A 26,292-nucleotide genomic window follows, 5' to 3' on the forward strand; every position below is an offset into this window, starting at 1 on the left:
GAAAGGGCTAAAAAGCCTTCACTAGACCCCTGTACAGCTGTATAATGAGGCCCAGGCTTTATAGTGAAGGGACAGGAGTGAGGGCCTGTGCCCAGGAGCTACAGTCTGAGGAAAGGGCTAAAAAGCATTCACTAGACCTCTGTACAGCTGTATAATGAGGCCCAGGCTTTATAGTGAAGGGACAGGAGTGAGGGCCTGTTCCCAGGAGCTACAGTCTGAGGAAAGGGCTAAAGAGCCTTCATTAGACCCCTGTACAGCTGTATAATGAGGCCCAGGCTTTATAGTGAAGGGACAGGAGTGAGGGCCTGTTCCCAGGAGCTACAGTCTGAGGAAAGGGCTAAAAAGCCTTCATTAGACCCCTGTACAGCTGTATAATGAGGCCCAGGATTTATAGTTAAGGGACAGGAGTGAGGGCCTGTTCACAGGACCTACAGTCTGAGGAAAGGGCTAAAAAGCCTTCACTAGACCCCTGTACAGCTGTATAATGAGGCCCAGGCTTTATAGTGAAGGGATAGGAGTGAGGGCCTGTTCCCAGGAGCTACAGTCTGAGGAAAGGGCTAAAAAGCCTTCACTAGACCCCTGTACAGCTGTATAATGAGGCCCAGGCTTTATAGTGAAGGGACAGGAGGGAGGGCCTGTTCCCAGGAGCTACAATCTGAGGAAAGGGCTAAAAAGCCTTCACTAGACTCATGTACAGCTGTATAATGAGGCCCAGGCTTTATAGTGAAGGGATAGGAGTGAGGGCCTGTGCCCAGGAGCTACAGTCTGAGGAAAGGGCTAAAACGCCTTCACTAGACCCCTGTACAGCTGTATAATGAGGCCCAGGCTTTATAGTGAAGGGATAGGAGTGAGGGCCTGATCCCAGGAGCTATAGTCTGAGGAAAGAATGAAGTGATTAAACAGAGTCAGCATGGGTTTGTAACTAATAAGTCATGTCAGACTAATTTAATTTCCTTCTATGATGGTATTACTGATTGGGTGGATCAAGGAAATGCTGTAGATATAGTATATCTTGACTTCAGCAAAGCATTTGACAAAGTCTCTCATACAATCCTTATTGAAAAAATGACTAAGTATGGAATGGACAAGGCAACTGTTAGGTGGATTCATAACTGGCTTAGTGATCGGACCCAAAGAGTGGTCGTAAATGGCTGCACATCCAGTTGGAAGAATGTCTCAAGTGGGGTACCACAGGGCTCTGTCCTGGGCCCTGTATTGTTCAACATCTTTATCAACGATTTAGATGAAGGAATTGAGGGTAAACTGATTAAATTTGCTGATGACACAAAGCTAGGAGGGATAGCTAATACTAGAGAAGAGAGAGAGAGGATTCAAAAAGATTTAAATAAACTGGAGAAGTGGGCAGCAACTAACAGAATGGTTTTTAACAGGGAGAAATGCAAAGTACTACATCTGGGCAATAAAAATGAAAAAAGAATATATAGAATGGGAGGAATAGGGCTAAGTGACAGCACATGTGAAAAAGACTTGGGTATACTAATAGATCACAGACTGAATATGAGTCAACAGTGTGATGCAGCAGCAAAAAAGGCAAATGCAATTCTAGGATGTATTAACAGAAGCATACAGTCTAGATCACGTGAAGTAATTATTTCCCTCTACTCCTCTTTGGTCAGACCTCATCTGGAATATTGTGTCCAATTTTGGGCACCACATTTTAAAAAAGACATCAACAAACTGGAGCAAGTTCAGAAAAGAGCGACCAGAATGGTGACCGGTCTGCAAACCCTGTCTTATGAGGAAAGGTTGCAGGATTTGGGAATGTTTAGTTTGCAAAAGAGAAGACTGAGAGGAGACTTAATAGCTGTCTACAAATATCTAAAGGGCTGTCACATTGTAGAAGGATCAACTTTATTCTCATTTGCACAAGGAAAGACTAGAAGCAATGGGATGAAGCTGAATGGGAGGAGACACAGATTAGATATTAGAAAAAACTTTTTGACAGTTAGAGTGATCAATGAGTGGAACAGGCTGCCACGAGAAGTGGTGAGTTCTCCTTCAATGGAAGTCTTCAAACAGAGGCTGGACAGACATCTAACTGGGATGATTTAGCGAATCCTGCTTTGAGCAGGGGGTTGGACCAGATGGCCCAGGAGGTCCCTTCCAACTCTACGATTCTATGATTCTATGAAAGAGCTAAAAAGCCTTCACTAGACCCCTGTACAGCTGTATAATGAGGCCCAGGCTTTATAGTGAAGGGACAGGAGTGAGGGCCTGTACCCATTAGTTACAGTCTGAGGAAAGGGCTAAAAAGCCTTCACTAGACCTCTGTACAGCTGTATAATGAGGCCCAGACTTTATAGTGAAGGTACAGGAGTGAGGGCCTGTTCCCAGGAGCTATAGTCTGAGGAAAGGGCTAAAAAGCCTTCACTAGACCCCTGTACAGCTGTATAATGAGACCCAGGCTTTATAGTGAAGGGACAGGAGTTAGGGCCTGTTCCCAGGAGCTACAGTCTGAAGAAAGGGCTAAAAGCCTTCACTAGACCCCTGTACAGCTGTATAATGAGGCCCAGGCTTTATAGTGAAGGGACAGGAGTGAGGGCCTGTTCCCAGGAGCTACAGTCTGAAGAAAGGGCTAAAAGCCTTCACTAGACCCCTGTTCAGCTGTATAATGAGGCTCAGGCTTTATAGTGAAGGGACAGGAGTGAGGCCTTGTGCCCAGGAGCTACAGTCTGAGGAAAGGGCTAAAAAGCCTTCACTAGACCCCTGTACAGCTGTATAATGAGGCCCAGGCTTTATAGTGAAGGGACAGGGGTGAGGGTCTGTGCCCAGGAGCTACAGTCTGGGGAAAGGGCTAAAAAGCCTTCATTAGACCCCTGTACAGCTGTATAATGAGGCCCAGGCTTTATAGTGAAGGGACAGGAGTGAGGGTCTGTGCCCAGGAGCTACAGTCTGGGGAAAGGGCTAAAAAGCCTTCACTAGACCCCTAGACAGCTGTATAATGAGGCCCAGGCTTCATAGTGAAGGGACAGGAGTGAGGGTCTGTTCCCAGGAGCTACAGTCTGAGGAAAGGGCTAAAAAGCCTTCACTAGACCCCTGTACAGCTGTATAATGAGGCCCAGGCTTTATAGTGAAGGGACAGGAGTGAGGGCTTGTGCCCAGGAGCTACAGTCTGAGGAAAGGGCTAAAAAGCCTTCACTAGACCCCTGTACAGCTGTATAATGAGGCCCAGGCTTTATAGTGAAGGGACAGGAGTGAGGGCCTGTACCCAGGAGCTACAGTCTGAGGAAAGGGCTAAAAAGCCTTCACTAGACCCCTGTACAGCTGTATAATGAGGCCCAGGCTTTATAGTGAAGGGATAGGAGTGAGGGCCTGTGCCCAGGAGCTACAGTCTGAGGAAAGGGCTAAAAAGCCTTCACTAGACCCCTGTACAGCTGTATAATGAGGCCCAGGCTTTATAGTGAAGGGATAGGAGTGAGGGCCTGTGCCCAGGAGCTACAGTCTGAGGAAAGGGCTAAAAAGCCTTCACTAGACCTCTGTACAGCTGTATAATGAGGCCCAGACTTTATAGTGAAGGGACAGGAGTGAGGGCCTGTTCCCAGGAGCTATAGTCTGAGGAAAGAGCTAAAAAGCCTTCACTAGACCCCTGTACAGCTGTATAATGAGGCACAGGCTTTATAGTGAAGGGACAGGAGTGAGGGTCTGTGCCCAGGAGCTACAGTCTGAGGAAAGGGCTAAAAAGCCTTCACTTGACCCCTGTACAGCTGTATAATGAGGCCCAGGCTTTATAGTGAAGGGACAGGAGTGAGGGCCTGTACCCATTAGCTACAGTCTGAGGAAAGGGCTAAAAAGCCTTCATTAGACCTCTGTACAGCTGTATAATGAGGCCCAGACTTTATAGTGAAGGGACAGGAGTGAGGGCCTGTTCCCAGGAGCTATAGTCTGAGGAAAGGGCTAAAAAGCCTTCACTAGACCCCTGTACAGCTGTATAATGAGACCCAGGCTTTATAGTGAAGGGACAGGAGTTAGGGCCTGTTCCCAGGAGCTATAGTCTGAAGAAAGGGCTAAAAGCCTTCACTAGATCCCTGTATAGCTGTATAATGAGGCCCAGGCTTTATAGTGAAGGGACAGGAGTGAGGGCCTGTTCCCAGGAGCTACAGTCTGAAGAAAGGGCTAAAAGCCTTCACTAGACCCCTGTTCAGCTGTATAATGAGGCTCAGGCTTTATAGTGAAGGGACAGGAGTGAGGCCTTGTGCCCAGGAGCTACAGTCTGAGGAAAGGGCTAAAAAGCCTTCACTAGACCCCCTGTACAGCTGTATAATGAGGCCCAGGCTTTATAGTGAAGGGACAGGAGTGAGGGTCTGTGCCCAGGAGCTACAGTCTGGGGAAAGGGCTAAAAAGCCTTCACTAGACCCCTGTACAGCTGTATAATGAGGCCCAGGCTTTATAGTGAAGGGACAGGAGTGAGGGTCTGTTCCCAGGAGCTACAGTCTGAAGAAAGGGCTAAAAGCCTTCACTAGACCCCTGTACAGCTGTATAATGAGGCTCAGGCTTTATAGTGAAGGGACAGGAGTGAGGGCTTGTGCCCAGGAGCTACAGTCTGAGGAAAGGGCTAAAAAGCGTTCACTAGACCCCTGTACAGCTGTATAATGAGGCCCAGGCTTTATAGTGAAGGGACAGGAGTGAGGGTCTGTGCCCAGGAGCTACAGTCTGGGGAAAGGGCTAAAAAGCCTTCATTAGACCCCTGTACAGCTGTATAATGAGGTCCAGGCTTTATAGTGAAGGGACAGGAGTGAGGGTCTGTGCCCAGGAGCTACAGTCTGGGGAAAGGGCTAAAAAGCCTTCACTAGACCCCTGTACAGCTGTATAATGAGGCCAAGGCTTTATAGTGAAGGGACAGGAGTGAGGGTCTGTTCCCAGGAGTTACAGTCTGAGGAAAGGGCTAAAAAGCCTTCACTAGACCCCTGTACAGCTGTATAATGAGGCCCAGGCTTTATAGTGAAGGCACAGGAGTGAGGGCTTGTGCCCAGGAGCTACAGTCTGAGGAAAGGGCTAAAAAGCCTTCACTAGACCCCTGTACAGCTGTATAATGAGGCCCAGGCTTTATAGTGAAGGGACAGGAGTGAGGGCCTGTACCCAGGAGCTACAGTCTGAGGAAAGGGCTAAAAAGCCTTCACTAGACCTCTGTACAGCTGTATAATGAGGCCCAGACTTTATAGTGAAGGGACAGGAGTGAGGGCCTGTTCCCAGGAGCTATAGTCTGAGGAAAGGGCTAAAAAGCCTTCACTAGACCCCTGTACAGCTGTATAATGAGGCCCAGGCTTTATAGTGAAGGGACAGGAGTTAGGGCCTGTTCCCATGAGCTACAGTCTGAAGAAAGGGCTAAAAGCCTTCACTAGACCCCTGTACAGCTGTATAATGAGGCCCAGGCTTTATAGTGAAGGGACAGGAGTGAGGGCCTGATCCCAGGAGCTAAAGTCTGAAGAAAGGGCTAAAAGCCTTCACTAGACCCCTGTACAGCTGTATAATGAGGCTCAGGCTTTATAGTGAAGGGACAGGAGTGAGGGCTTGTGCCCAGGAGCTACAGTCTGAGGAAAGGGCTAAAAAGCCTTCACTAGACCCCTGTACAGCTGTATAATGAGGCCCAGGCTTTATAGTGAAGGGACAGGAGTGAGGGCCTGTTCCCAGGAGCTACAGTCTGGGGAAAGGGCTAAAAAGCCTTCATTAGACCCCTGTACAGCTGTATAACGAGGCCCAGGCTTTATAGTGAAGGGACAGGAGTGAGGGCCTGTGCCCAGGAGCTACAGTCTGAGGAAACGGCTAAAAAGCCTTCACTAGACCCCTGTACAGCTGTATAGTGAGGCCCAGGCTTTATAGTGAAGGGACAGGAGTGAGGGTCTGTTCCCAGGAGCTACAGTCTGAGGAAAGGGCTAAAAAGCCTTCACTAGACCCCTGTACAGCTGTATAATGAGGCCCAGGCTTTATAGTGAAGGGACAGGAGGGAGAAAAGTGGGGAAAGGAGGCAGAAGAGCCGGACTGCCCATCACTAACCTGCAGAGCCGCACTCCACATATATGGCTGCTCTGTGCACAGGACCTGTGATGAGGTCACAGGAGGGGAGGAGTCAGGGGGTCACATGATCTCCGGAGTGCAGACCTCCATGGAGCCTTCTCCTCAGTCAGTGACATTCCCGCCATTATTCGCCCCTCACTACTGGCACAATTACCCCGCGCCGCCTTCTCTACACAGTGTTATGTGTGGAATGTAACGTGTGATTTCTCTGGAGGGAAATAGACCCCACACAGGAGGGAATTCTCACCAGTTACCGGCCGTCTACTATATGGCGGCATATGATTGTGCTATCGACTCCACACCAGGAGCTAAAATGCCCAAATCTCTAATGTAACCGCTATAAGAGAAGATATAACAAATTTCCCCTAAACTCACACAGCGGAGGAGGCCTCACTTGGAGCAATGTGACTCGCGCACAGAAAATCTATTCCCGGTTCTGTGATTAAGTTATCGGCCGACAGGAAGAAGAAAGGTCTGAATTACAGCCCAGACTGGAGGAGAAACTGCAGGAGTTAGAATTGGCCAATCAGCGCTCTTCACCCCTATACTTATCTACACAAATACAAGATAGGAAATGACAATTAGACGCCATTCTCACCACCAGAACGGAGAGGCGCTAACTTGGAGTAAAGCCGCGTTTTATCACCATGCCAATAAGCCTAATAAGATGCCGCTCGTAAGCTCAGAATGAGAGAGTCACTGCATATAATCTCCTCTATAAAAGACCCTAAGGGTCAGACCTCAGCCCACCCCGATGTCATGTATAGCACTTATAATGAATACCCCCAGAGTTTGTATTCCCCCCACAATCACCCCCCTCACTACTGGAGTCATTCCTTCATACACTACATCTACCTAACCTGACTGAGTCCGCGGCACAACAACTCCATTTACACATCTCTGAGGAGGAAATAGTTTCAACAATCAAAAAACTAAAAAGAGGAAAGGCCCCGGGGCCGGATGGTCTTACAGCAATATATTATAAAAAATGCAGCGATGTGCTGACACCACATATAAAAACCTCTGTAATTCACTACTAAATGGCTCACAGCTGCCCCCTGAGTTCTACGTGGCGCATGTAACCGTAATCCCTAATCCTAAGAAAGATCATCTCACCACAAATTATAGACCTATATCCCTCTTATACATTGACTTCAAAATCTTTACATCCATTGTCACTAACAGGACCAATAAAATCCTCCCTCACCTCATCCATCGTGGTCAGGTTGGTTTTATACCAGCGCGACAGGCCCCAGATAATATTAGGAGAGGGTTAAATATTATTCATACAACTAACCTACAGCGAAAGCGACTTCTCCTGCTTGCATTACATATTGAGAGGGCTTTCGATTCTGCGTCCTGGACATATCTCTTTACGGTTCTATCGGAAGTCGGATTCTCCCCTAAACTTATAAAGTGCCTCCAATTGTTATATGATAGCCCTATCGATTATGTAAAACTCCCGTCACCACACCCCCCTCCAATTAATATTCAGAGGGTACCAGGCAGGGCTGTCCTCTATCTCCGGATCTTTTTGCACTTGCAATGGAACCCATTGTGGAAGCAATAAGGAGAGATCAGAATATCCTGGGCCCTGAGAATATGGGAGACCAATATAAAGTCAGCCTCTTTGCGGATGATCTCCTGCTAACATTAATAAGTCCCCACACTACACTCCCTCACTTGTTTTCCCTCCTTCACGAATTTGAGAAGATCTCAGGGTTAAAGATTAACATTGATAAATCCGAAGCAATATTTGTAAATTTTCCTTAGACAGAGCAAACTAATATAGCCTCCCATTTTGGGTTTATACACAAAGAACATTATCTAACATATCTGGGTATCAACTTAACAGCCAACAGGTCACCTCTGTTTAGGTGGAATTACACTCCACTGATCCAAAACTTCCAGAGGGACCTGGATAGATGGGCTTCCTCAAAGTTATCCTGGCCCGGCAGAATACATGCATTAAAAATGGTGTCACTGCCTCGCTTCTTATATCTATTTAGGTCCCTCCCAATTATGGTACCAGCCAGAACGATCACTCATTTACACTCTATGAGGTCTAAGTTTCTTTGTCTCGGAAAACATCCCAGAATTGCGCAAAAACTTATGTTCCGTCACAGAAAAGAAGGGGGTTTATCCCTCCCTAATTTTACACTTTATTACAAGTCGGCACAGATTGCTCCATTAATAAGTGCGTGTTCTTATCCCAATAGTCCGAGATGGGTTATTCTGGAATCATTTCTCTCCAAACCATTCTCTTTATCAGGCCTAATGTGGACCACAGACTGACTTCCACGGGGGTCAATGAATGTGGCTCCTTTTACAGTCCACTCGTTGCTTCTTTGGAGGAAAGTCCGGTTTAAATATAACTTACAATCAATCCCTTCTCCCCTGACAGCTATATTACAAAACCCCATGTTCCCGCCAGGTCTTGAGCCACTAATTTTTTCTTGGTGGAAGCTGAAAGGTATTCATATACTTAAACATTTGTGTTCCCCATTTAATATCTTACTTGATAGACAGGAATTTGTTCAAACATTTGACCCTCCAGTTAGGGAGGTAATGCGACTGAACCAGATCTTCCACTTTGCAAAGCAGATCCTCCCGAGTGGTACTACTCTCAGGGCAACGAGTTTTGAAAATTAATGTCTAAATGACCCTTTGGGCAGGGGAACGATCTCATTGATCTACTATGCTATAAATTCTCCAAAAGATGATAAAAAATTGAAGTATACACTATGTTACAGTGGGAGGAGGATTTGGGGTTTGAACAGTCAATTGATGAATGGTATCGTAGCTGTGACACCATATCATGAGGTAGTCACCAGACTTCCCTTGTGGAGACCTCCTTAAAACTATTGCACAGAGTCTATTATGTACCGGAAAAAATTCACAGCATTTTTCCTAAAATCTCGGGAGACTCTTTTAGGGGCTGTGGAATATCTGGTGACATGAGACATATTTGGTGGTCTTGTACGGTGGTTTCTGGGCTTTGGGAGAAGGTGAAGCGTCTGATAGCACAGATGTATGGTGGACCGGTTGTTCTGGAACCTTTTAACCTTTTACTGGGAACCAGGCCTTCCCGGCTTCCAGAAAGCTTTCAGAAGCTAGTAAACTACTTATGTACGGCCACTAAAATCCACATTGCGGCAAAGTGGAAGTCGCCCTCACTGTCAATATCTATGGTGAAAGAGAAGATGAGCGACATTATGTTATTCTCATTTGTGGCCCCAGCGTTTCTTGTAGAATAAATCCCTTTCTCACACAGTCCTGTAGTAATGACTTTGTTCTCACGTTTTGTAGGAGGGTTCGTCTGACTCCATCTTATGTTATCAGTATAAGTGCGAGAGATGAGAGACCGACGACCGCAGTTTTACCGTGTGTGTCCGGTGTCAGTTCTACAGTGTGAGAGATGCAGTGTCCGTGACCGAAGTTGAGGGTATACGGGTGTATACAGCATACACAGAGGGGTCTGTTACCGAAGCTGGGGGTATACGGGTGTATACAGCATACACAGAGGGGTCTGCGACCAAAGCTGGGGGTATACAGGTGTATACAGAGTTCACAGGGGTCAGTTACCGAAGCTGGGGGTATACGGGTGTATTCAGCGTACACAGGGGTCTGCGACCAAAGCTGGGGGTATACGGGTGTATACAGAGTACACAGGGATCTGCGACCGAAGATGGGGGTATACGGGTGTATACAGTGTACACAGGGGTCTGTTACCGAAGCTGGGGATATACGGGTGTATACAGTGTACACAGAGGTCTGCAACTGAAGCTGGGGATATACAGGTATATACAGTGAACACAGGGGGCTGTGACCGAAGCTGGGGGTATACGGGTGTGTACAGCATACACAGAATGGTCTGTGACCGAAGCTGGGGGTATACGGGTGTATACAGCATACACACAGAGTTCTGAGACTGAAGCTGGGGGTATACAGGTGAACACAGTGTGAGACGTGGGGTCTGTGACTGAAGCTGGGGGTATACAGGTGAATACAGTGTACACAGGGGTCTACGACTGAAGCTGGGGGTATATGGGTGTATACAGTGTACACAGGGGTCTGCGACCAAAACTGGGGATAAACAGGTGTATACAGTGAACACAGGGGTCTGCAACCAAAGCTGGGGGTATACAGGTGTATACAGCATACACACAGGGTTCTGAGACTGAAGCTGGGGGTATACAGGTGTATACATTATACACAGGGGTCTGCGACTGAAGCTGGGGGTATACGGGTGTATACAGTGTACACAGAGGCGTCTGCGACCGAAGCTGGGGGTATATGGGTGTATACAGTGTACACTGTGGGGTCTGTGACTGAAGATGGGGGTATACAGAGTACACAGAGGGGTCCACACAAACACGGCTCCGCTCCGTACACCTCGTACACACACAGCTCCGCTCCGTACACCTTGTACACACACGGCTCCGCTCCGTACACCTCGTACACACACGGCTCCGCTCCGTACACCTCGTACACACACGGCTCCTCTCCGTACACCTCGTACACACACGGCTCCGCTCCGTACACCTCGTACACACACGGCTCCGCTCCGTACACCTCGTACACACACGGCTCCGCTCCGTACACCTCGTACACACACAGCTCCGCTCCGTACACCTCGTACACACACGGCTCCGCTCCGTACACCTCGTACACACACGGCTCCGCTCCGTACACATCGTACACACATGGCTCCGCTCCGTACACCTCGTACACACACGGCTCCGCTCCGTACACCTCGTACACACACGCCTCCACTCCGTATACCTCGTACACACACGGCTCCGCTCCGTACACCTTGTACACACACGGCTCCGCTCCGTACACCTCGTACACACACGGCTCCACTCCGTACACCTCGTACACACACGGCTCCGCTCCGTACACCTTGTACACACACGGCTCCGCTCCGTACACCTCGCACACACACGGCTCTGCTACATCCACCCTGTAAGGCTGTGTGCACACGCTGCATATTATGTTCGGTTTTCAATCTGCAGAAAGAATTGACATGTCAATTCTTTCTGCGGATTCGCCTGTGGTTTGCCATCTCCTCCATTGAGGAGATGAAAAACCGCAGGGCAAAACCGCAGAGCAATCCGCAGGTAAAACCGCAGGTATTTTGACCTGCGGTTTCACCTGCGGATTTTACAAAATCCGCGCGGATGAATCCGCACCTAATCCGCAGCGTGTGCACACAGCCTAAACCCCTCCTGACCCCACACATAAACTTCCCCTCATCCAGCACCATGACAACCAGCACAGCAGAGTCCTGCACACACTGAGGCCCCTGATCATGTGACCCCTGACTCCTCCCCTCCTGTGACCTCATCACAGGTCCTGTGCGCACAGAGCAGCTGTAGAAATCTCCGGCCTCGGGGGTCTCACCAGACTTCGCTCTTTTCTTGCAGGGGCCGCAGTGGATTTCATCCTGGATCCATAGAGCTGAATAGAGGAGCGATGTTCCTTCACTCTGATGGGAATTGATGGTGACGTTGATGAGTCTATGAGGAACGTGTTCAGCTGCCGACTCCGAGGAGGAAACTGCTTGTTGTCTGTGGCCTAAATATATAGGTTTTATTAGTAGATGTCAGGGGAGAAAACTAAACCCTGTAAGATAATAAATCTCCTCATATGTTTCCCTTATTATCTCCAGTAATTGTATTATTACACAGGATTCTTATGATGTTACATCGGATCATCTTCTTCTCATTCAGGTCTCTACAATATCGGATCCTCTCAGTGAAGATCTTCTACAGAAGAGAATTTTCCTGATTTACCCATCAAGGATGGATATGGACAGAGACAAGACGGCGGAGAGGATGTTACACCTCACCCTAGAGATCCTCTTCCGTCTCACTGGAGAGGTGAGAGATTCTGATGACGTCACATTACATCATTCTTATCTATGGGAATAACAGATGGACAGAACTGGAGAGGTGAGGACTCTGGAAATGTCTGGAGTGAGATTTATTAATGTGTCTCTCCATAACCAGGATTACACAGTGGTGAAGAAGACCTCTAGTGATCGCTGTCAGGACCCTGTGTCTGAGGGATGGGGAAGACTCCTGAGCCCAATCACGGGGCCTCCACCTCACCCCCTGATCCATGAGGACATCAATGACCAGAAGATCCTAGAACTCATCTACAAGATGATTGAGCTGCTGACTGGAGAGGTGACACTGCTGGGAATACTGGGACATTATACAGTAACACTATGAAGGGATCGGGGGGATGATGGTATCATTGTATGTGTCAGGTTCCTATAAGGTGTCAGGATGTCGCTGTCTATTTCTCCATGGAGGAGTGGGAGTATTTAGAAGGACACAGAGATCTGTACAAGAACGTCATAATGGAGGTTCCCCAGCCCCTCACATCACCAGGTAATAGACAGGACTAAATACACACGGCCTATAATTATCTGTATGTAGAGAATGAATTCAGTCCCTGTATGTGTTTCCTCCAGATCTATCCAGTAAGAGGACAACACCAGAGAGATGTCCCCGTCCTCTTCTTCCACAGGACTGTAACCAAGAAGATCCCAGTGCTCCTCAGGATCATCAGGTAGATGGAGAGAAGGTGTCAGGAGATCTCCCCTATGATGTGTAGACGACTGTGAAGGTCTTGTGCTCAGTCTTGTTTTATCCACCAGTATTATATGTTTTATACTTGTGTAATGAGAACGGTGGAGATGGCAGGATTAGAGCTGATCATAGATGGGACTTCTCCATCTGTCTGTGACTTTTACAATATTTGTTTCAGGGTGAAGATCTGACCCATATTAATACTACAGAGACATATGTGAGGGGTGATGAGCGATGTGAAGAGGAGATTCCCACATATGACTACCCAGGTGAGTAGTAACCACTGAATGCAGAGAAGTCACAGATTCCTCTCAGTCACCGGCTGTGGCTGCTTTATCGGTGGTGTAGTCCGGCCGTATTACCATGATCACCATTTTGCCTCTAGACTACAACATTCTCCTCCAACCAAAACTGTTCAAATGACTTTGGGCATTGAAAGTCCTTTTGTATAGAACTTACAAACTGGAGGATCCACCTACCCCCTGGTATTAGTGTGAGGGTGATCCCTTAAAGCAATACCTATATGATTGCTTGTACCTGACCCAATATAGGCTGAGTGCACGCTTAAAGAGTCACACCGAATACACAGTTAGGCCGGAATCACACTTCTTTGTGTGATACGAGAAACTCGCACGAATCTCTCGTAATCAACATCCAGCACCGCTGCTGGTACTCAGGAACGGAGCTGCGGCTGCATAGAAATGCATAGAAATACATGCAACCACAGCTCCGGTTCTGAGTATCGGTGGCAGTGCCGGGTGTTGATGCGAGAGACTCGTGCGAGTTTCTCACATCACACACAGTAGTGTGATCCCGACCTTACATGTCTACTCTTCTCAGTAAAGGCTTGCACAAAACTCAAGTTTATTCTCAAAAGAAACGAAATAGCCATTCTCTCCTTCACATTAGGAGACGCTGACCGTTCCCTGCCCAGATCTGTAACTATAAAGCCAAATGACAGCGTACGTAGAATGTGCTGACAAGATAGAAAATCACTTGGAGAAAAATCTTATGCTGGGCCTGTAAGAGAAAGCGGAGGGTAATGATGCTGTTGGCTTCCTAGATCCCTGAGATCTTATCGGATGACTCTTCTCTCCCTTCTGTGCTGCTGAATGTCTCATGGTCCCTACAAGACCAGGTCCAGTCTTTCTGGCCAAACTTCCCTTTTATGAGCGACACCAGTAAATGTGCAGTGAGGCCAAGTGTGAATTTCTGTCCAATAACAGCAGAGTTTCCCTTTATCCTGACTTTTCCATTTGTATTAAAACCAACTAACTTCCAGGAGGATTGTGATAATCTCCAGGACAAACATTCCACCTGTGCCATGATAGATCTCTAAGCTGTGCGTGGCTGAGGGCTGTAATATACATTTATTCCCGCCTGCAGGAGATGTGTTGGCTCCAGCCCTGGTGTCATGGATTCTCTCCACGTCATACATTACATTGTTTTTGATCCTAAGGAATTCAGATTACTGCACAATCTCTCCTGAAATGGGGAGCAATATTATTTTCTCTAATCTTCTGCTCAGGATTCATAGTAGCTCCAATGGTCCACCATAAATGAGGGCAACTCTGGTTTACTGTTGTGTAATCTGTATTTGTAGTTTTCAGTTAATGAGATTCTCGTGCTCTGGGGCGGGGCTGTGGGTGGGGCTGTGGGCGGGGCTTTATGTGGTGATCTGATTACATATTCCTCTGTATTGGCTTATGACAGGTCGCTGATCCCTCACTGACCTGCCCCCATTATTACATAATGCATATAATAACATTGATATTATTGGTGATAATGCCTATAATATTGTGGCTATTGTGAGGCTTAAAAAAAAATTACATCCAGTAAAATGTCACCGGTGATGGTGGCGCCTGCACAGTAGCCTCTATATCAACTATATCAAATTTTATTGTTAGGAAGTTATAAGGGTTAAAAGTTAAACAGCGATTTCTCACTTTTATAGCAAAATTTACAAAACCATTTTTTTAGGGACCACCTCACATTTGAAGTCACTTTGAGGGGTAAATATGACAGAAAATACCCAAAAGTGACACTATTCTAAAAACTGCACCCCTCAAGGTGCTCAAAACCACATTCAAGAAGTTTATTAACCCTTCAGGTGCTTCACAGGAATGAATGGAATGTGGAAGGAAAAAATAAACATTTACTTTTCTTTCACAAAAATTTTCCTTTACACCTAATTTTTTTTTTACTTTCACAAGGGTAACAGGAGAAAATGGATGATACATTTTGTTTAGCAAATTCTCTTTTTTTTTTACTGCAAAATATGCTGGAATAATTAGCGGATGCCATGTCGCATTTCCAGAGCCCCTGATGTGCCTAAACAGTGGAAACCACCAACAAGTGACCCCATTTTGGAAACTAGACCCCTTAGAGAACTTATCCAGATGTGTATTGAGCACCTTGAACCCACAGGTGCTTTACAGAAGTTCATAATGTAGAGCCGTGGAAATAAAAAGGCTAAACCACTGTTTGGGCGCATGGCAGAGCTTGAAAGGGAAGGAGCGCCATATTGGAGACCAGATTTTGCTGGAATTGTTTGTGGGTGATGTCACATTGTCAGAGACAATGACGTGTCTAAACAGTGAAGTGACCCCATTTTGGAAACTAAACCCCCCCAAGGAACTTATCTAGATGTGTGATGGGCACTTTGAACCCCCAAGTGCTTCACAGAAGTTAGTTACATAGAGTTGTGAAAATAAAAAATCATATTTTTTCAACAAAAAATTAACTTTTCGACCTCAAATGTTTTTTCCAAAGGGTAACAGGAGAAATTGCACCCAAAAAGTTATTTTGCAATTTGTCCTGAGTATTCTGACACCCCATATGTGGGGGTAATCCACTGTTTTGGCGCATGGCAGAGCTCGGAAGGGAGTGAGCGCCATATTGGAGAGCAGATTTTGCTGGAATTGTTTGTGGGTGACATGTCACATTGTCAGAGCCCCTGAGGTGCCAGAACAGCATAAGCCCCAAAAGTGACCGCATTTTACCAAATACTTCCCTGAATGAATTCTTCTAGTGGTGCAGTGAGCATACTGACACCACCGCTGTTCCATAGAAAATTATACCATTGGGCAGTGAAGAAAAAATTACTGTATTTTTCGGACCATAAGATGCACCCCAAATTTTCAAAACGAGAATAGGGGAAAAAAGTGCCAAATGGGGGTCCGTCTTACAGTCTGAATTCAGCTTACCGGGGGGGATCAGCACAGGTGCAAGAGTGATCACAGAGGTTGTTCGGAGGTCTATGCTGGTGCAGTGGCCTCCGGAAAATCCCATCCCAGGCTGGTGCGGCAGCGGTGCTCTGTGCTGGGGTGGCGGCAGCGCTCTATGCTGGTGCGGCAGCGCTCTACCTGGGACGGTGGCAGCACTCTGTGCTGGGGCGGCGGCGCCATTTTGTCAAAGCCAGAGGCCTCTGCAGCTCCATTGCTGCGATGCGGTGGCTTCTGGGAAAATGGCAGCTGGGGGCGGTGCATGCTCAGATTCAGATCTCGGCAACGAGATCTTGGGGCGAGATCTGAATCTGAGCATGAGCCGCCCACAGCGGCCATTTTTCTGGAGACCACCGCATCGCAGCAATGGAGCTGCAGGGGTCTCCGGGCTTTGACAAAATGCTGGCGGAGCCCTCCACGCAGCACAGAGCGCCGCTGCATCATTTGTAAGTATATTCCTACTATAAGACACACCCCCATTTCCCCCAAAAAATATTTGGGAAAAAGTGCGTCTTATAGTCCGAATAATATGGTACATTTATACGACTAAGGCCGGTTTCACATTCGCGCTTTTGAGCGCAGCGACGGCCTGCGCACGGCCGCCGCTAAGCCCTGCCCCGCCTCCACCGGTATCTCCGCCTCCGGGCACATGACGTTGCATGCGTCGTGCGTCCCCTATCTTCATCACAGAGGGCGCAGGCCGTGCGCAGTCTGCGCACAGTCTGCGTTTGGCGGCGCATGCGTCCTTTTGACGGTGCGCCGAAGCACAACCAAAATGCAACAGGTTGCGTTTGGCGCTGCTCGGCGCACCGTCAAAAGGACGCATGCGCCGCCAAACGCAGACTGTGCGCAGACTGCGCACGGCCTGCGCCCTCTGTGATGAAGATAGGGGACGCACGACGCATGCAACGTCATGCGCCCGGAGGCGGAGATACTGGTGGAGGCGGGGCAGGGGGCGGGGCTTAGCGGCGGCCGTGCGCAGGCCGTCGCTGCGCTCAAAAGCGCGAATGTGAACCGGCCTAAAATGTTTTTTTAACCCCAGATATTACATTGGAAAATAGGTAGATAGGTAAATGGTCACTACACCCAGAGATGAATTCCCAGAGGGGTGTCATTTCCAAAATGGGGTCACTTCAGGGGGGATTCTGCTTTTATGGCACTTTGGAGAGCCGCTAAGTGCCAGAACAAGAGAATCCTCCCTGAAGTGACCCCATTTTGGAAATGACACCCCTCTGGGAATTCATCTAGGGATATAGTGACCATTTTCACTACATGGATGATTTCCAGAAACTCGTAGTAGAAGTTTTATAGCAAAAATTGCAAAAATGTGATTGTAGTGCCCAATATATTGTGCCCAGCTTGTGTCTCTGGAGACCTCCCCCCACCTACCCCCGGAAATTGTTAAGTCAGCTCTACTCAAATGTGTCTGTCACTAAATAAACCAAATACTTGAATGTCAAAACAGTTCAACAACGTGGTTCTGTGTGGAAGATTGTAAAGCCGTCATGGAGGCATAAGGCTGGCAGTGATGGGCATTGTGGGTAATAATAGCGGGGATCATGCCTCATTCCTCTCTAGGAACATACACGACATCTTCTCTGGGGGTTCTTTCTTGTTTCAGCTACTGGGATGAGTGCAATAAAATGTCGCTCAGTGAGTCTTCTGACATCTTCACATTCTAAAGGATTGGCGGGGACAAAATTGTCAAAAACAAGATTTTCAGTGACCTTTTCCTGATAATCAAGGAAAGTATCTGCATTTCCGGCTTTTTTGTATAACACAAAAGAATTATATGTGGCCACCTGAAACAAATACATGACTAACTTTTTATACCAGGTATTTGATTTTCTTGATACCTGGTATGGCTGTAGAACCTGATCTGCAAGGTCCACACCCCATATATTTGTTGTAGTCAGTGACAGACACAGGTTTTGGAGTAGTGGATCCCTGTTGGTCTGCAGTGGCCCTTGTGGCATCTGTGTGGATCGAGCTCAGGATAAAAATATCTTTATCCTTATACTTAAGGACAAGCAGCTCTCCATTGTGTAAAGCCCCTGACTGCACCTTTCAGAACTTTTCTTTGACCAATGATTGTGGAAACCCCTAATGGTTCTTGCGAATGGTCCCACAAGCTCCTATGTTATGTTCAACCAGACTTTTAAATAGGGGTATGCTGGTGTAGTAGTAGTCAACATACAGATTGTAGCCTTTTTGTAAAAATGGAGTTATCATCTCCCAAACCATTTTTCCAGTTGTCCATGTCATGATACCAGTGCTGGATGACCGGCACTTCTGGGGTTAATGTTCTGATCTCAGTGCAGACTCTCACCTGCACACCTGGGACCTATTATGGTGGCCTCTCATGGTTCTGGGGAGGCTTCTTATAGCCTCAGGAAGCTCCCATCCCCCGTCAGTTATACTTTCGCCCTTGGAATTGTGTGGTGACCCCTGAGTGTGTTAGTGCTGTGTTCTGGTTGCTTGATTCTCTGTGTACGACTCGGTCTGTTCTCTGGATATCGCTTTGGATTCTGCCTGGTACCTTCTACGTCTGTTTGGTTTTGATCTCTGCTTGGCCCTGACTGTCCGTTCTGTCTCATCCCTGGTACTGTACTGATATCTTGTGTATGACCTTTGGCTTTGTCTGACCTTCCGTCTGTTTATCCCTCAGGTACCTCACTTGCCTGTATTGTGCTTGACCCCCGCTTTGCCTGACTCTGAGTTTTCTACCTCCTCTGAAAGCAGGACACTAAGCCCTGCCCCCTTGCAGTCACATGACCATAGGTCCTATGCCGGCTTGCTAAACTTCTACATTCAGGTCCTGTTCATCTTTATTTTCCGGCTGTTCTTGTCCCCAGGGGTCCCTACGGTGCGGGTGAGTCCCTGCTTAGCGGAGGCTGTACGCTGGCGCTGTCAGGACCCTGACAGTCCCCAGATAAGTAGGGCTTCCTGGTGGGTTCAGTTTGCTGTCTTTCCCCTCATAATTGTGAAAAGCTGATGTGTATCCGGTTGAACTCTCACACATTTTATAGAGCTTTATGCCGAACCTTGCCCTCTTAGAAGGAATAAATTGCTTAAGATGCAGTCTTCCTTTGAATTTTATAATGGACTCATCAATGGAAATAACATAGGGGTGGCTTGAACAGGGCAGTTGGACCAATAGGACTGAATGCTCATTTTTTTAACAAGCTCCATATTGAATGTAAGTCCTAAAAATGTTTTACTTTCTAGGACATTAGTTGGTGTCCATAAATTTGACCTAGCATAATAGGATGGTGGATTCTGGCTGATGAATTGGGACACATATAAATTTGTAGGACAATATGCTCTAGCAAGCTATCTGTCAGAAACAAATTAAAAAATTAATTGTTCCAAAAATTTCCACCTCCACATTTATACCAGGAATGGCATTAAAATTAGGGATGAATGGAGTAGCCGAATCCGAAGCCTCCCATCTGGGAAATGCTACATCAAGAGGCAAAGCCCCTTGGACATTGGTGTGCGCCAATTCACGAGCACTAGGGACAGCGCTAGTACTGGGCATTGTTCCCTGAGTTGGAGACTTTTCTCCAGAAGCGCTATTTGTCCTCCTTGTTGTACTGGTCCTTGTGTGTGAGGATGGACCAGAATCACTGCTCATTTCTGAGCTATCACTGTCGCTGCTACTAAAGCCCTCGAAATCCACATCGCCATCTGACACTGCACTTTCTTCACTGTTCGAACATAAAAGTGCATAAGCCTCCTCTGCACTATAATACTGACGGGCCATTTTATTTATTTATTTTTTTTCCCGGAAATAGAAAACTCTGACGTGACCAAATTATTGGGGAAACAATTGAGAAAAACCTAATTCTTTAGCCTAACCCTAACTTTAGAATAAACACTAACTTTAGTCCCAACACTAACCCTAACTATAGCACTAACCCTAACCTGCCTTATCTGTATTGTTACTTTATAGCACAATCGCTGACTGACACAGCTGTTCCCAGCAGCTCTTGTAACACTTTCTCCTCTAATCTCTTACTGACAGGAGATCTGAGGAGAAACAGCGTTTTTATGGGGCAGATCGCCAGGAAAAGTTCATTGCTGCAACAAACTTTCCCAGTGATTTGTCTCATTGGCTGGTGTGACGCTGACGTCATAAGGACCTGTACCGATCAGGTCTCAATGAGGTAGGGGGTCACAGGAAGCATTTTGCGGTGGAATCCCCTAGTTATAAGGTACGTGGGGTCCCGATGAGCACAAAACTGCCGACCGTAGACAAACGACTGCGCTGCACAAAGTCCTGCTAGCGCCGACGTTTATCTACCATTGGCGGTCATGAACCGATTACGTTAAGGCCTATTTCATGAGTTTTAATTTTTTTAAAATTCTGTGGAAGCCTGGCTGAAAAGCAATGTCTGACTTTCATCTGCTCATTTTCATAGATTTTTGATTTATTTCTACTTTTGTCAGATTAAAGTTATTTCTGTGACCATTGTGGGTTATCCTGTCAGTAAACGAGGGGTACCAACAATTTTGACCACGTGTGTAGGATGAGTGAATATTTTGACTCCACAGCCACTTTCCAGAAATTAACACGCAGTGGATGTTGGAGTGAAAATTACACATTTGCCATTTTATTACCCAGCACATAGTGCCCAGATTGTGCTCCAGGAGACACACACCGCAAATTAAGTGGATTCTTCTCACTATAATATTGCTAAATACAGGGATCCTAAATGTTGTTTGCGCACACTGCAAGACTCCGAAGTGAGAGCGGATTTTGCTGGATTGGTTTATAGAAACCTTGTTGGTTTTCAGCAGCCTTTGAGCCACTAATAGTATGGGAACCTCTGTTTTTCCATTGACAGATGATGGACCTGAGTGGGGACTTGTTTTTGTGAGATGAGAATTGGTATTATTTTCACCTACATAACATTGATTGGTTTCTTTTTATTCGATATTTGGGAGGCAGAATGAACAAACAGTTGAACACCGCACACTACTGGCTCATCCAACAAGGTTTTCTATTAGACTGTGAACTCTCATTGTCTTGGTAAATAATTAAAGTTTTTTACTTAGCTTGCCATTTTTATGGACAGTTTAAGTAGAAACGTTCAAAGATATAAAACTCAAGGATATTTTATTAAAAATAATTGTTTTTTTTATTTTAGCAGATGACTGTACCAGGAGATCAGAGGGAGAGCTGACATCTTCAATTTTGAAATCTGATGATCTTGAGATCCTACAAGATACAACTGAAGTGATTGTTATTACTCCAGATATATCATCATCCATTCACAGCAAAGATCTGTCATCTGATCCTATGAAACAGGTCCCATCTTCTGATTCATTACTGACTACTAAGAAAAATCAAAGTCACAAAAGAGGCAATAAAAAACAAACTGCTCCTAAAGCAAAGAAGTCATTTTCATGTTCAGAATGTGGGAAATATTTTGCACGTAAATCACTGCTTGTTGCTCACCATAGAACTCACACAGGGGAGAAGCCTTTTTCCTGTTCAGAATGTGGGAAATGTTTTACACATAAATCAGATTTTGTTACCCACCAGAGAACTCACACAGGGGAGAAGCCTTTTTCATGTTCAGAATGTGGGAAATGTTTTCACAAAAAAAAAACTTTTTCTTATTCACCAGAGAACTCACACAGGGGAGAAGCCTTTTTCCTGTTCAGAATGTGGGAAATGTTTTAACCAGAAATGGCATCTTGTTAGTCACCAGAGAACTCACACAGGGGAGAAGCCTTTTTCATGTTCAGAATGTGGGAAATGTTTTAACCAGAAATGTAATCTTGATATACACCAAAGAACTCACACAGGAGAGAAGCCTTTTTCCTGTTCAGAATGTGGGAAATGTTTTAACCAGAAAGGGAATCTTAATGAACACCATAGAACTCACACAGGGGAGAAGCCTTTTTCCTGTTCAGATTGTGGGAAATATTTTAACCGGAAAGCGCTTCTTGTTAGACATCAGAGCAGTCACACAGAGGAGAAGCCGTTTTCATTTTCTTAATGTGGGAAATATTTTACTTGGAAATCAACTGTTAATAAACATTAGAGACATCACATAGGGGAGAAGCCTTTTTTATGTTCATAATGTTGATATAGTTTTAAAGGCGAGTACTCTGGCAGCTGTGCTCTGCTTGTGAGCAACGCATTATGTCCCTGCCATGTGCTGCTTACAAGCATAAAGCAGTTGCTGGTATCAGAGCAGGATTCAGCAAGGGAGCGCCGGGTAGGTAAGTGTAATGCTTTTTTTTAATGTTTTGTGATGGGGCCATGGATACCAGGATGGGGCCAATTATAAGGATTGGGCTATGCATACCAGGACTGGAATGGGGGGCCAGTCATACCCGAATAGTGATGGTGCCCTGCATACCAGGATAAGGATGGGGGCCATGCATACCAGGAGCGGGATGGGGCCAATCATGCCAGAATAGGGATGGGACCCTGCATACTAGGACAAAATGGGGACGCTGCATACCAGGATAAGGATGAGGGCCATGCATACTACGACATGATGGGAGCCCTGCAAACCAGGATAAGGATGGGGCCATGCATACTAGTATAGGGATGAGGGATCTATGTATACCAGGGTAGGGATGAGGGGGCCATGTGTATCAGAATAGGGATGAGGGGACCATATATACCAGGATAGGGGATATTAAGTACAGAATTAACCACAATTTTTGCTTCAATTTTTTTTCCTAATTTCCTCTAAACCTAGGTGTGTCTTATAGTCCAAAAAATACAGTATATATATCTTTTTTTTTTTTCTCAGTGAACTCATTCCTCACGTTTGACCTCATTAAAATAAAAACACACTCCACTGGCGGGCCGGCTCCACTTCAGTGGTGTTGAGACTCACGGTCCCGGGGCTAATGTGAGGTTCTCACATCACACGAGCCCTGCACCCAATCAGCGGCAGCTTCACTGCTCCTTCCTTTGGTCTGAACATCAGCAGGAAGCCAGGGCTGCGGCTGCTCTCTGACGGCCTCATGATACTTGATTTGTCCGAAGGTGGGGACAGTGATGTCAGCGCTGATTGGGCACAGGGCTCACATGACATAAAAACCTCAAGAGACCCCAGAAAGCAGGTACCGACAACGTTTTCAAACATCAAAAATCCCACACGGGGAAAAGTCATTATTATACCTAGAGTGTGAGAAATGAGTTACAGGAAAATCGTATTTTGTGGGCCATCAAAAATAACTCAGACGAGGAGAACCTATATATATTATTCACAGATTGTACAAAAACATGATGCGCGTGGCGTGCGTTCAAGAATGATATATTATATGGGAGTTTTATAGAATAAACCGAATACCAACAGAAAATAAACGACCAAAAACAAACATTTATCAGTAAAATTAACTCTTCTTAATTAGGTAAAGTATGAAAGAATTGCGCCATTTTCCGATACCCGTCGCATCTTCATTTTTCATGATCTTGGGTTGGGTGAAGACTTATTTTTTGTGGACCGAGCGGACGTTTTTAATGATACCATTTTGGTGCAGATACAATCTTCTGATCGCCTGTTATTGTATTTTAATGTAATAGTGTGGCGACCAAAAAAACTTAATTCTGGCATTTTTTACGTTTTATCTCATTACGCCATTTAGTGATCGGGTTAATTCTTTTTTTATGTTGATAGATCGGGTGATTCTGAATGCAGCAATACCAAATATGTATTTTTTATTGTTTTATTTTAAATGGGGCAAAAGGGGAATTTGAACTTTCATATTTTTTTTTACTTTTTTAATATTTTTATAAACTTTTTTTTTTTTTACTTTTGCCATTGTGAAGACATACAGCAGTGTTCCTTAATTAACCAGACAACTATTTTTAGCAAATAAAGAATAATAGAATGCTATCTGTATGTTGGCCTTAATTTTAAGTGTTTAATTTCTAGTTGGTCAAGAAAACAGACTTTTGTTTGTAAGTCGGTAATATTGACTTTTATTGTGCTTATCCTTGATCACTGGTGATGTTTGCTGATATGCTAATTATGCATTGTGTTATGGAGCCAGTTTGTTGACTTCTAAAGCAGAGAGGGAAAAACTATGCAAATAGTTTAATCAAGTAATGCTACTTGTTCTCATCTCCATTCTTACCCTTTATGTAAATACTAAATGAGGGACACTTGTTAAGTGTACAAATAGAATAACTACAATGTCCCAAAACCTAATCCAAAAGGGCAAATCACGCAAATCCGTATCACAAATCCCATCAATATAAACATGGAACAAGGAAGAAATCCCAATAATATTAAAAATTCATTTTATTCAAAAATTCTAAAAATGACAAAAGCATAATGCCGTAATAGGGGACACCGTACACACTTAAGTAATCATGAGGAGACAATGTAAGACTGACATGTATGAACCAATCACATGACAGTACATATCAATTCTTATATCAATAATTATAATATTTATTCCATACAGTCAGAACCCATATACAATGTCTGAACAAGATCAATGATATCCAAAATATCCCTCCCCTAAGGGTATAAGGGAAACCACTCAGAGGCTAAAGGCATATATACTATAACCGTGTAAAATAACACGGACACAATGAGAACGTCAAGAATCCTGATCATAAATATGCCGATATGCACAGAGCACAAGGAATGAAAAAGTAATATTACCTCTAATTACAAGTGTGATCCAGCGTCCCCTCACCCCGAAGCGCGTTTCGCCGCCTGCTTCTTCCGGGGGCGTCAAAGAATTAAGAGTGGTGTACTTAATTATTTGTACCAACTGTCCAACTGGGGGGTCTGTATGTGGGAGAGACAGGGCAAAAGCTTAGAACAAGGATGAATTCTCACAACTACACAATAAGAGAAAACAGAATAGATCTACCTGTGGCAAAACATTTTTGTAGCCCTGATCACAGCACCATGGACATGAAATTACTTGTATGAAAAAGGTAACTTCAAATCTCAGAGAAACAGAAGGATCTGGGAGTATAAACTCATGACAGTCTTTGACACTCTCAATGCAGGAATGAATGTGTCGCATGGATTCATGTCTAATATCAATTAAGGAATTTTCTCCTCAGACATTGTGGGGCATCACAACACAGAACCAGACCCCTATCAGGGGACAATAAAACTTTCACACTCCTAATCTATGAACTGTTCCAATATTTATGGCCACCACTGTTTATCCCTCCCCCATAATGATAGTTCTACTTCACGTCATTTGTCTTACCTATTGCATTATGTCTGTGCTATGTGATTCTTCAGATTTTGTATTATTCTATGCCTGAAGAGACCTGAGTAGTCTGGAAAGCTTGCAATGTGTTACCATATTTTCAGTTAGCCATTAACCCCTTTACTCCCAAGGGTGGTTTGCACTTTAATGCCCGGGCCAATTTTTACAATTCTGACCACTGTCCCTTTATGAGGTCATAACTCTGGAACGCTTCCATGGATCCTGGTGATTCTGACATTGTTTTCTCATGACATATTGTACTTCATGTTAGTGGTAACATTTCTTTGACATGACTTGCGTTTATTTGTGAAAAAAATGGAAATTTGGTGGAAAATGTTGCAATTTTCCAATTTTGAATTTTCATGCCCATTAATCACAGAGTTATGTCACACAAAAGACTTAATAACATTTCCCACATGTCTACTTAACATCAACACAATTTTGGAACCAAATTTTTTTCGTTAGGAAGTTATAAGAGTTAGAAGTTGACCAGTGATTTCTCATTTCTACAACACCATTTTTTTTTTAGGGACCACATCACATTTGAAGTCACTTTGAGGGGTGTATATGATAGAAAATACCCAAAAGTGATACCATTTTGAAAACTGCACCCCTCAAGGTGCTCAAAACCACATGTCAGAAGTTTATTAACCCTTCTGGTGCTTCACAGGAATTTTTGGAATGTTTTAAAAAAGAAATGAACATTTAACTTTTTTTATAAAAACTTTACTTCAGATCCAATTATTTTTTTTCCCTAATGGTAACAGGAGAATTTTGACTGCAAAAGTTATTGTGCAATTTGTCCTGAGTACGCTGATACCTGATATGTGGGGGTAAGCCACTGTTTGGGCGCATGGTAGAGCTTGGAAGGGAAGGAGCGCCGTTTGACTTTTTCAACACAAAATTGGCTGGAATTGAGATTGGACGCCATGTTGCGTTTGGATAGCCCCTGATGTGCCTAAACAGTGGAAACCCCCACAAGTGACCCCTTTTTGGAAAATACACCCCCCAAGGAACTTATCTAGATGTGTGATATGAACTTTGAACCCCCAGGTGTTTCACTAAAGTTTATAGCGTCTGGGCGTGAAAATATGAAAATCATTTTTTCCACAAACATGATTTTTAGTCCCCAATATTTTATTTTCCCCAGGGTAACAGTAGAAATTGGACCCCAAAAGTTGTTGTCCAATTTGTCCTGAGTACACTGATGCACCATA

At 45.2% G+C, this 26,292-nt stretch overlaps 3 protein-coding genes across 3 annotated transcripts in view; 2 read left to right on the forward strand and 1 right to left on the reverse strand.

The window, feature by feature from the left end:
• LOC141060255 (uncharacterized) overlaps window positions 1-26,292 on the reverse strand; it is a 288,426-nt gene that overhangs the window by 100,589 nt on the left and 161,545 nt on the right. The gene's annotated exons all lie outside the window — the stretch shown is intronic.
• On the forward strand, window positions 11,932-21,753 carry LOC141060240 (uncharacterized). Its single transcript, XM_073556471.1, has 5 exons — window positions 11,932-11,936; window positions 12,446-12,474; window positions 12,518-12,615; window positions 12,814-12,904; window positions 21,016-21,753. Exons 1-5 carry the CDS (start codon window positions 11,932-11,934, stop codon window positions 21,549-21,551), a joined length of 759 nt encoding a protein of 252 aa, XP_073412572.1. The 3' UTR covers window positions 21,552-21,753.
• The window catches only part of LOC141060241 (uncharacterized), a 42,872-nt gene continuing 40,789 nt past the window's right edge, over window positions 24,210-26,292 (forward strand). The window contains exon 1 of the mRNA XM_073556472.1: window positions 24,210-24,222. Within this exon, the coding sequence (XP_073412573.1) occupies window positions 24,210-24,222 (13 nt within the window). The remainder of the gene's footprint in view (window positions 24,223-26,292) is intronic.

This window comes from Dendrobates tinctorius, unplaced genomic scaffold (assembly GCF_039654945.1).
Source record: "Dendrobates tinctorius isolate UK_male_01 unplaced genomic scaffold, ASM3965494v1 ptg000233l, whole genome shotgun sequence".
In the NCBI taxonomy this organism is placed as follows: Eukaryota; Metazoa; Chordata; class Amphibia; order Anura; family Dendrobatidae; genus Dendrobates; species Dendrobates tinctorius.

Bases quoted from the DNA above. Each gene is read 5' to 3' on its own strand.
- LOC141060240 (XM_073556471.1), top strand. The intron at 12,616-12,813 runs GTAGATGGAGAG...TATTTGTTTCAG, and splicing joins GTGCTCCTCAGGATCATCAG to GGTGAAGATCTGACCCATAT. The intron at 12,905-21,015 runs GTGAGTAGTAAC...TTATTTTAGCAG, and splicing joins TCCCACATATGACTACCCAG to ATGACTGTACCAGGAGATCA.